This window comes from Nestor notabilis, unplaced genomic scaffold, assembly GCF_000696875.1.
Source record: "Nestor notabilis isolate BGI_N333 unplaced genomic scaffold, ASM69687v1 scaffold1707, whole genome shotgun sequence".
Classification (NCBI taxonomy): Eukaryota; Metazoa; Chordata; class Aves; order Psittaciformes; family Psittacidae; genus Nestor; species Nestor notabilis.
This window is the reverse complement of record NW_009936715.1, coordinates 153094-164589: the sequence shown is the minus strand read 5'-3', so window position 1 is coordinate 164589 and position 11496 is coordinate 153094. Positions and strand designations below refer to the sequence as shown.

Here is an 11496-nt window from a genome sequence, read left to right as displayed (position 1 = left end):
TTTCCTCCAGCCTTCTGCACTGCAGGGTTTCTGACCTTTACCCTGGGCCTCTGTGGAGGGCACTGAACTGGTGAAGAAGCTTTTTTTAGAAGCTCAGCCCCACTTTGAACCCTCATGTCTCTTATCTTGTGCTTGGCACAGTGCTGCGGGTGTTGAGTGAGCAGGGGTTTGTTTACATCCTCAAGTTGATGAGCTGGCAAGCACGTGGGGACCCAGGAGCATTTCCACATCCAGAACAACGTGCTGGTATCCTGGAGGTGCTGGGAAAGCAGGAGCTTGTCGTGTTACCTATGTCTCATTAAGCAGCAGGAGAAGGCTTGTTGTGTCAAAAGCAGCCTATGCTTTTGCCAGCCCTGGAAAAACTGCGGGAGAACAATTTTACATGAGGTTGTTACCTGTGTCGGTGCTCGCACAGGGAAGTGCACAGTGCCCTGGCACTGCACAAGGTCTGTCACAGGCCCTGATGGGAAAAATATACTAGGTTCTCTAGACCTGGTCAAAGAGGATTATAAAGAGCCTTGGGATAACATAGTAAGTCTTCAAATAGTGGAGCCTCTGAGAAGTATACTCACAAAACACAGTCTTTCCTATCAACCAGTTCAGCTGACTGGCTGGTATTCCTGTTTTGGGGCAAATTAGCAAACACCATCTCCAAGGAATGAGGAGATCCCAGCTACCAAAGTGCAGAATAAAACGTTTTGATTGATGAATGTTGGCAGTATCTTAGAACCACAGAAGAGAGGGTTCGCTTCCTCGCCCCTATAGATGTTGTGAGTTTTTAATACTTCCTTTGCCAGCAGTATGCCACCTGCCTGAAGACAGCTTCCGAGAAAGGATTTGGGATGATGGAAATAACTTCTGTTGTCTTTTAGAGCTGGCAAATGTTGACCACAAAGGAGACTTCTTCCTTAAAGGCAAAGTAGCAGTTACATTTTTATGTGCTTTTCTTTAAACTGCCATCCAGGAACATTTATACCTTTCCTCCAGTGTAATAGATCTTGAAAGGTATGGGATGATGCAGCTGTAGCTAATAAGGAACTTGTAACTATTTTTGAGCAATCAGGTGGAGCCAGGGATGCAGAAAATTATCAAGCTGCTGCACAAGCACTTCCAATGTTTCGTGAAATCAGGCTGATCGCAGCCTGGGAAATTCAATAGAATCTCTCAGCATCCTCTCTAAATATATTGCCCTTCTAGTAGGAAATTACTTCTCCTTCCTACCAAATTTTAGTGAAAAAAATAGCAGATTTGGTTGACTTCACTTGATGGGCAATCTGGTGGTTCTTTGATCTCTGCATGAATTTCACCACCCTGCAGGTCATATGGAGCAGCCATTCAAGATGTCCTGGGGAAGCACTTGCTAAGAAACTGCTTCATGCTTTGCTGCAGGTGAAAGGCTGAATGCCGGGGACACTTTTGGAGTCTCCTAGATGGGCTTCCTCATCTTTCTGTGATAAAGGATGATATTTGGAGGCAGCAGGTGGGATAATCACTGACAAACTCTGCCAAAAGACTGGCAGATGAAGTTGAGCTTCCAGATTAAGTGTGGTGGAGAAAGGGGATTACGTGCACACTGCAGAAGGCCTATCGGCATGTGTGACTGGAATACAAGAGAGCTTAAATCCATACTGCAGAAGAGCAGTGCAGGGATAAAGCTAGAACTGGATTCGGGTAGGTCTGTATGAGTTTGGACTAGATTTGTTTTGTGGAATGATGCCATGGGAATTCATCGTGTGAATAACAGTTTGTATGGGCAAGCAGGTGGTTGTGATGGCGAGGGTGTTTTCCATGCATTTCATACCGAGAAGGTGAGGGCTAAAATGTTCAAAAGATATGGAGGAGCCGAGGTCCCTTTCTTTCAGAACCTTCTTTCTCATTTCAAGGCCAGGTTGGACACAGGGGCTTGGAGCAACCTGCTCTAGTGGAAGGTGTCCCTGCCTGTGACAGGGGGTTGGAACTGGATGAGCTTTGAGGTCCCAAACCATTCTATGTCTTTGGAGAATGAATTTTGGAGGTATGTAGATATATAAATATGGAGGGAGGCATGTAATGGCATTTCCAGACTCTCCAGTGCCTCCAGCTCTTATAAGTTTTTAATTCAAGTTCGGTTTTAGATTACATAAAAGTTTATATAATTTATACACAAGTGTTCAGCTACACTGTTGGGAATGCATGTGATTAAGAATACATGAGATGCTTTTGTATTTTTCCTCAATACTTGTTCTTACATTTTACAGACCTCCACTGCAGCATAAAAACATTAAAATCGATCTGTTATTTACTTGCCTTGCACAAAAATTCACTCAGCTGCTTCTGCGTGCTTTGACAAGCAAATATCCCGCAGCTGACGTTCATCACAGGTTTCTTTAGTGAAGCCAGAGGAGAAAAACTACCCACGTTGATCATCCAACACAACATCCGAGCATCTTCCATTCAGTGTAGGAGCAGGGTGGGTTTGGCAGACTTCGCAAGTCATCCAGCTGTGGTACAGCTGTGGTACAGCTGGATGACTTGGCGAGATGCACTGAGACAGCACTTGTCCTGGGAGCAGAGTGGATTTGCATTCAATTGGAAACAGAGCAATTGATTAGAATATCCATCATTTTCCCTTTCAGGCTTCACCTCTCTTGTCTTCTGGGCTGTGGGTGCCGGGGCACTGGGGCTGTGGGACCTCTGTGAGGAGAGGTCATGGCTGGTGCTGGTGCCCCACCACAGGGCACTGGGCAGCCCCTCGTCCACGATGGCAGCACCTCAGGGGATGTGGATTTAACAAAGGGCAAAATGGTGCCTGCAGCAAGGAGTGAGGGGAAAAGTGTGAGGAGGGGCCCTGTGAGCCCTGAGGGGAAAGAAGGAGGAGCTGCTGACTGGGTGCAGCCATTGCCCTGTTAGCAGAAGGCATCCCAGTGTCACTGCTGTGGGAGTTAAGTGGTGAACACTTAAATAGACCCGACACCACAGGAAAAGGAGGCATTTTTATGTTTGTGCTGTTGGAGTGTTTGATAAAGCACTGCAGAGTGACCTCAAAGGGAAATTCTAATTAATCAGGTAAATTAGAGGTGAGATTTGGGGGGGTGTGGGGTGTATTGTGCTTTTAAACTCCAAAGCCCACAGAGGAAAGAATCTTTACTGCGTGCTGTAGCTGTTGGCACAGCTTCTGTTATGGTTACATCTGTGTTTGCTCTTCTCGATCTGGCTTTGCCAGTGTAGCTAGAAGAGTCATCTGGAGTCTCATCTTTCTTTGCATTACGCTTAGAATTGCTTAGTAAGGTCTTGAACCAAACGTTATTGAAGTTGATGGTAGCATTTCAGCAAACACCAGTGAGCTTTGGGTCTGCCTCTGTCCTAGTAAGTGACATCAGATCAATTTAAGGTGTCAGTGGTGAGTAAAAACACAAGCCAGTTCATTCCTTAATTTTAAGTATACAAAGCACTCCGGTTATTTTGCAAGTTTCATCAAACACGTAGTGTTCAGATGATTTTAAAGCAACATGGACAAGAAAATGGGAATCTGTCTTGTCCTTTTGTCTTCGCCTGGCGTGTTTCTTTTCCTTCTAACTTTTTATATCTAATCATATCATTAAATCTTCCTAATATATATCTGAAGATAAAAGGTGACAGCTGTAATGGAAAGACCTGATCACAAATTATTTCTTTTCTTGGCAGTGTCTGTGGTAAGTTTGTAATATGCTTAAGGAAACAGAGACCAACCTCACCAGCAAATTGAGGCTATTTCATTTTGGATGACTGTCCACTGAGGATCAGCCTCACTGCAGTTGACCTCAGAATATCATTGACGTTGGTCACAAACAATATACTCTTTAATATCCAGGATACAAAGTCCCTTTGACATCTGCCATCTCCATTCCACAGTCAAACTCTCACTGGTGCAATATCGGCTGTAATTGAACTTGCAAATTGCTTCTCGTTCTGAAATGCTGACTGCTTAATTATGATGGGGAAAATAGCATACTACAGCCGGGAGCTCAGATAACTTTGTAACTCAGAAGCTATGTAATTATACATGTGAATAATACTTGCTGTGATTTATGTTAATACCAGTGCAATATGCAGAAGGACCACTCTGCAGACCTTGCCTTACTTCAGTGTGGAAGGGAGCAAAGAAGCAGAATGAAGCACAAAATACAGAGAAGGGAGGAAGTGCTGGCCTGTGCCTTGCTTCCTTTTATCCCAGAAGTGTTCAAGGTAGAATCCTAGAATGGTTTGGGTTGAAAAGGACCTTAAAGCTCACCCAGTTCCAACCCCCTGCCATGGGCAGGGACACCTTCCACTAGAGCAGGTTGCTCCAAGCCCCTGTGTCCAACCTGGCCTTGAACACTGCCAGGGATGGGGCAGCCCCAGCTTCTCTGGGCACCCTGTGCCAGTGCCTCAGCACCCTCATTGAGAAGAAGTTCATTAAAACGGTCTTCAAGAGATGTGCAGTTCAACTCCCAGCTTAACCCACTGGTTTTCCAAGGGCTATTGGTCAGTCAATTTATCCTTAGCTTCAGGTCTTCATCTGAAAAACAGGGACTGCAAGGACCCTGTTTTTCAGGCATAGTCCGAGGATGAAACACAGAGATCTCTTTGAGATGTTTTAGTCCTATATCTCTATGAATCAACCTCAGTATCTGTATAAGAAAAGGGAAGCCTTTCTTTCTGACCACTCCGATTATGATGCCACATTTTTTTTGAGGAATTGTGTTTATGAAAGCTACTATGTTTCATTTTAGCCTGGAGCAGCAATGACAAAGCAACTTTAAAACTTTCTGGCTGAAAGGGAGACGTGTAAGACAACACAGTTATTGAAGATGACTCTGAGCTGTCTCAAACATCAAAAGCTGGAAATCACTGTAACGTAGCATAGCTTTGCTGGTTCCCTGTGTAGCAGCTGTTCCGTTTGGATCTTACCCATCTTTTCCTGCATGATGTTGCTAGTGTGATCTTGAGTGTACACCACAGACCATATCTGTATCCCAGTGAACTTGGCGCGGAGTGTTTCTCTTAGGTAGAATTTAGCTCAAGGTAACTCTGTGATAGCACCTGATACTGTTCACGTTCAGAATGTCTCTCTAGTAGATTCACACAGCAGATAGGTTGTTCAGAAGTCTTTACTTTGATGGAAAACCTCAGTGGTGGGTTTCTTCCTCATTTTCTCCATCTTACATTTTTTCTTGTGCAAAGGAAGTTATGTAGGCCTCTGTGTGTGGATGATTAATTACTCTGTAAGAAAGCAGCTGTGGAGCCTGACAAGATTACACTTAGATTATAGTCTTAAAATAGTGGATGGACTTGATGGTTTTCATTTCAACCATCTTATAATTGTTGTCTTGAGAATGAATTGCATTGCTCTGTATTGTCACTGCATTCCTTGGGGTATGAATAGGTTCATTTAGTCCCACCATCTTGGGTTGTTAGGAAAATGAGACATCTGAACTCAAGACTGTTACATCTTTTGCTGTCTGACCAAGAGCCAAATCCTAGGGTCCAGGCACAGATCTTAAGTGCTTTACATGCTGTATTTGCATCCTGAGGTTACAAGCTTTACAAAAATGCCTATTACTTTTTCATAAGCTAGAAAAATATCTGTAATTTTATACATTTTTTTAGAACAAAAAGGGATTGACCCTAAAAGGAGATAGTAGCAGAGTTAGGAGTGGATCTGTTGTCTCCCATTATTCAATGCCAAAGTCAGTCCACATTTTATAGAGATACTATGCTGAATGTTTTGGGCTGGGGACAAGAGGTAAGAAATTCTCACTGTTGAGAGTCAGGTGCTTCAGGATTCTTCAGAGATTGGGAAGATCTGTTTTACTATAGGCAGTAACTGAGTTAATTAAACCTATGTGGTTGAGTAAACCTACAGATGGAATCTAGACAAAAATACCAGACAAAAATGCCTCAGACTCATTCAGTTAAGCATTACTCTTCAAATATGGGCTACTGGATTATTTCTGGTTTTAGTCTAAATGTACCAATTGACTCCCTAAAATCAACTTTGTGCAGAAGGCTTGACAGAGAAATTCATCCTGGTGTGATAAGCACAGCTCCACTGAGATGAATGGCGATATTGAAGCTGAGGATAGGACTCAGCTTTCTAATTTGCCAGCAGCATATGAAATGATTATTTACATTGGCACTCCAGAATTGAAAGGCAAGTATAAAAATTACAAAGCAAAGCTTAGTTCCCACTTGAAAGGTGGTTCATTAGTTTGCTTTGCTTGCATTCATATACCGTTGAATCACATTCAAGGGAGGTCAAAGTTACCTGTTCCTTTGTGCAGTGCTCTGTTTGCTGGTTTCTGGGTTTCCTCTGGAAGGCAAGCTTTCTTTTTCCCTAGAAGACTCCTTTCCTTGATAGGCTTTGATTTATTTTCTGTGTTCTTGTAGCCCTCTGTAAGTCTGATTCCCCAGTGCTCTTGATTGTGTTTAGACACTGATTATGAAACTATTTATCTTTGGTACAAGTAAAGGGATGTGTGTTACCTGCAACTGACAGGACTGAAAATGAGGTAAGAGTAACAAAAGAATATATGAATAACTAGATGAAGGCCAGTCTGATGATTATATGATCTTTCACATGCACCCTTGTGGAAGTCTGTGTTGAGTGTAACATCTGTAAGTCACAAAATCCATACTTGAGATTAATTGGTGCTTTCCCTGGATCTGTGTTTCTCTCAGGACAGATATCAGTGGATGGATTTATGCGATATCTGAGTGGAGAAGAAAACGGCGTTGTTCCACCTGAGAAACTGGATTTAAATGAAGATATGTCTCAACCACTGTCACACTATTTCATCAATTCCTCACACAACACCTACCTCACAGGTACAGTGTTAGATCTGATTTCTTATCTTAACAAAAAAAATCAGAGCATATTTGCAGTGATACTGTAAAATATACTAAAAACATCAGCCGTAAACAATGATGGAGCTTAGTCTTCAAGGGAGCAAGGATAGCACGATTGTTGTTCTAACTGCTACACTTATACATTAAATACACTTCTATTACTCTTTTTATATAGGTGGGTAGCAGTTGTCTTGTTGTAAAGGTCTGGTCTGAAACCCAGTGAAGTCCCTGGAAAGTTTCCCTCAACATAGATAGGATTCTAGATTATGGTCCTTTTTTGGGAGGAGAGGGAGCAATGTACTTTTTATGACAACTAAGGATAGCCAAACAACTATGTGAAGCAGAATATGGAAAACATCTCTGTAGCTAATAACTTTGCCCCTAAACATTAAATCTGACAGTTTGTTGAGCAACTTGAAATCTGCTTTAATTCAGAGATTGAGAGGTCCCAACATGGCACACAGCTTTCTAACAGTCCATTTGTATCTGCAAGGAATGGAAATCTAGTCTCTGACTACATCCCAGGACTGAGCTGAAATCTGTAGGTGTTGTCATGTGTTTAAAAAGGCTGAGCACCCAGAAGCTCCCGTTAATTTGAATTAATGAGTTTGAATTGCATTGTTTGCACAGCAAAGTCAACAATGCTGTAAGATTCTGAAAACCTAAGACAGTTGAAGACTCCAACTTTAGGCACTCATTTTCTAGGCTTAAGATGCTGTCAACTTGTAAGAAAATAATTGTAAATTTACTATTTTAGTCAATATAGGAATAGACGTTTTTTAGAAGCAGATATGCACAGGGAGTTCTCTCCTGTTTGATTTGATGTTTGCTTTGTCTTGCCATGTTTGCTAATGACTTAGCTTTATGATAAAAAAGAAGTAATGCTACAGTATGTGCTAAAACCATGGCTCATGGATAACGTGAGCTTTTAATGTTATTAACAGACTTGCCTTAACTGACCCAAGTTCTTATGCCAGTATGCCAAAACCTAAACAAAACCAAGCAGTGGTGATGCCCAACTTCAACAGACCAATTGGTAGTTACTTTCATCTGATTTGTGTTTGTTACAGCACTTTCTACAGCACCTTCTAGTGCTTTCATGAGTGAATGAGCTGTCATTGTTTCCATTAGACACCATTTTTCAGAGGTTTATATCTTGGCTGTGAAATACGTTTTGTGCTAAAAACTTGTCATATAAGTTTTTGGCTTGACAGCTGTTTTGTTCCTTTGAATTAAAAGGAGTGAAAATCAGTGTGGCCACTTTTAAGTTATGATTCCAATATACAGAAATTTATCCTCGCTGGAAGAGTGCAGACATGTCCAAAGGAAAAGCAATTTTTAATTATGATACTTTGCAGGCCTCTTGCCTCCAGGATGGACTTTGTTCTGTCAGGAAGGATTAGGACCCACTTAAGCCAAATGCTGAAGCTTTTCTGGAAGAAAGCAGTAAAGCTGTTGAACTAATGTGGGAAGTATAGGCCCACAGGGAGGACAGACGATGCAGTTTGAAGTTGGTTTGAAGAGGTAGAATGCTGCTCTCCCCTCTACCAGCATGAATTTATGGCCAGTACCATACCACTGATTTTGGTCAGGTCTGATCAGAACAGAGACATGTTCTAAAAGTCTGGAAGCACAGAAGCCAAAGAACAAAGAATTAAGGATGGGAATTTACAATTAATCCAACCTAATCTAAATGTTTTAACTGCACCACAAGTGACATATTTAATTATTGCAGAAGAAAGTTTACCTTGAAACTCTCCAAATTCGCTTGCACTTGTATGTGAAACTCTGCAAATCATCTCAAATTGCATCTGCAATTTTCCTTGCCTGCATTTCTATCTAATTTCAGAATCTATGTTTGGAAGTATGATTTTCAGTCTTAACATAATATCCCCGGCTTAGTCAGTTGGGGGGAGTAAATCAGAGTATACTCAGGGAATAGTGCAAAATAAGTTTGAATCTCTTTCAAATTCCATTTCAGAGCGTGTATTTTCACGTTTACAGGCACAAAACACATCTCCTTCTCTTTTAATGGTTCATTATAGTCAGTTACTGTGTGGCAGCTGGCTGACAGTGGGATTAATGATTTGAGTTTGATCTGCGTATTACAAAAACTGACACCCCTGGCTTTAGCTTTGAGGCTAGACCAGACACAGCAGTCACATTGCCATTTGCTTTCTTCCAGCAAGGACTTAGTAAAATGAATAAAATTAATAGTGGCAGACTGTTCTTTTTCCCAGGATGATTTCAAAAGGGCTACTCAAGTGCCCATGGCTTTGGAAGAGAAGCTCTGGTAGCATCTCTGCCCTCTCTGGACATGCGAAATAGCATGTAGGCATGTAATAATTACTAGGACAATAAGAAATCCATTCAATCTAGCAATACTTCATGATTACTGTGCTTAATGCCTTTCCAATTATCTCTCCCTTTGTTAGTATTTAAACCCAGAAAAAGCATGCACCAAGAAACGTTATAGCATAAAAAGAAACATGTGCACACTCTGAATTTATTTTTAATTATGCTGATCACTTTCCTAGCCTTTGGTAGAAACCCTTGGCAGTACATCAAGTCCTGATTATTTATTTAGAAGTGTTACTGCTTTCTTTTTCTTAGGGAAATGTAATTTTTAAGAACGAAGGTAAAACTCCATGAAGGAAGAAGTGATTTATAGTGGATCAAGGCTAGCTTAAAGAAATGTCCTCTTTTGGAAACTTTTTTGTGCTGTTTCTCATCTTTGCTCTCTCTGCTGTCATATTGATTTACTGCTTTGAACCCTTAAAGTGCAACCCTGCATTATTTCCGGTTTGTCACCAGTCTCACCTCAGGTTACTGCTGTTGTCACAGTGGGGAGTGACTTTGCTGCTTTTCTCTCAGCAGCACCCAAAGTCAAAGACAAATGATAATGTAGCGTTATCATTGCACACTTTGGTGGATATGAACATTTATGGACATGATGGTGTATGTGAAATACAAAGTATGAAAATCACAGGCCTTTAACATGTGTTGTCTTTGGCTAAAAGGAAAAACTACAGTAACAGTAGGTTGCAGAGCTGTCAGTTTAGCGCACATAGGCAACGTGGGGCTGCCCCATTCACCTTCAGCATCTGCTTCCCTCCTTACAGTCCAGTGCTTTCAGTTGTTTCTAGAAAAATGTCTCATGAGGGGCATGTTCTCTTCTTTATTGCTGCTGTGGCCTCTCCTTTACTATTGTCCAGCTTTTCTGGTCTCAGCAATTCCTCAGTCATAACTGTTGCTGCTCATTATCTCCACTCAGTTCTTCCTTGAAATCTTCTTCACCTTCAAAGCCTCCACAACAGTATGTTCACAGCTTCATAGAATCATAGAAAGGTTTACATTGGCAGGGACCTTAAAAATCATCTTGGCCCTTGCCACGGGCAGGGGCACCTTCCACTAGAGCAGGTTGCTCCAAGCCCCTGTGTCCAACCCGGCCTTGAAAACTGCCAGGGATGTTCTCTGGGCCCCCTGTGCCAGCGCCTCAGCACCCTCACAGGGAAAAATTTTTTCCTAATATCTAATCTAAATCTCCCTCTGTCAGGTTAAAGCCGTTCCCCCTTGTCCTGTCACTACAGGCCCTTGTAAAAAGCCCCTCTCCGGCTTTCTTGTCAGCCCCTTTAGGCATTGGAAGGCTGCGAGAAGGTCTCCCTGGAGCCTCTCGGATATGGTTGGCTTTCTGGGCTGCAGGTGCACACTGCTGGGTCATGTTGAGCTTGTCATGTTTTCACATGGCTGCTCTAATTTTGACAGCTGAGTGCTCATGCTGATACTGTTAAACGCTAGTTTTTTTTGTTGTCTTAAGGGGTACCTGCCCTCCCTTCCTAGCTCCACCCATGCCAATTCCTTTTTTCTTAAGTCATACTCTAGGTGAGGGAATTTTTACTTTTAAATGTGACTGGGAACCTTGTAAAAGAGAGAGGAAAAAAAAAATCATCTAGCTTGTATCCTTACTGCAAAATTGATTATTCAAATACAGATCAGCAACTGACACCAAAATTTCCAGAGGCAGCTTGCCCCCAGTAGCAGCAGAGGTGAACATAAAGAGTTTAAAAGAATACACTGTTTGGTCTGATCTAACTGGACCCTCGGGAAGGAGAGGAAAAGTCAAGATCATGAAACTTCTGTTTCCTTTAAGTAGTATTTCATTCACTACTACTTAGAGAGCTTTCCGGATCCCCTCTAGTTTACCTGTTTAGGCCAACAAGGTGAAGGTATTGAGGTGAGGCATGTGTTATATGAAGCATATTGAAATGAGAGATATATTATCTTCTAAACCTTCTTTAAGGAGGATAAAACTGTGTTGAGGGTGAGGTAACCTTTCTGATGCCAATAGCAGCATCTTCAAATAGCTGCAATTGTAAGACAAAGATGCAGAGATCTGGCAGCAAGGGAAGGGCTCTGTAAGTAGGTCCCTGTGGGTCACACTCCCTCACTGCAGTTGTAGAGACTCAGCTGGTTATGCAGTGTCTTTCTCAAGTGGAGCCCACAGCTAGGGTGAGGGTTACCCCATGCCGGATAGTGTCCGTCCCACAGCCTGGCTGCAGCGTGGGACCTGCCCCGGCTCTGCTAGGGGCTGAGCAGGATTGCAAACCCAGAGGCTGGCCAGCCCCAGCCTTCCTGGCATACGCAGGTGTT

The 11496-nt window shown here is 42.3% G+C and overlaps 1 protein-coding gene across 1 annotated transcript in view; it reads left to right on the top strand.

Annotated features, from left to right (window-relative positions):
* Positions 1 to 1592: 1592 nt before the first annotated feature.
* LOC104408755 (1-phosphatidylinositol 4,5-bisphosphate phosphodiesterase beta-1-like) overlaps positions 1593 to 11496 on the top strand; it is a 120565-nt gene continuing 110661 nt past the window's right edge. The window contains 2 exon segments of the mRNA XM_010018459.1: positions 1593 to 1671; positions 6679 to 6825. Of these exon segments, the coding sequence (XP_010016761.1) occupies positions 1593 to 1671; positions 6679 to 6825 (226 nt within the window).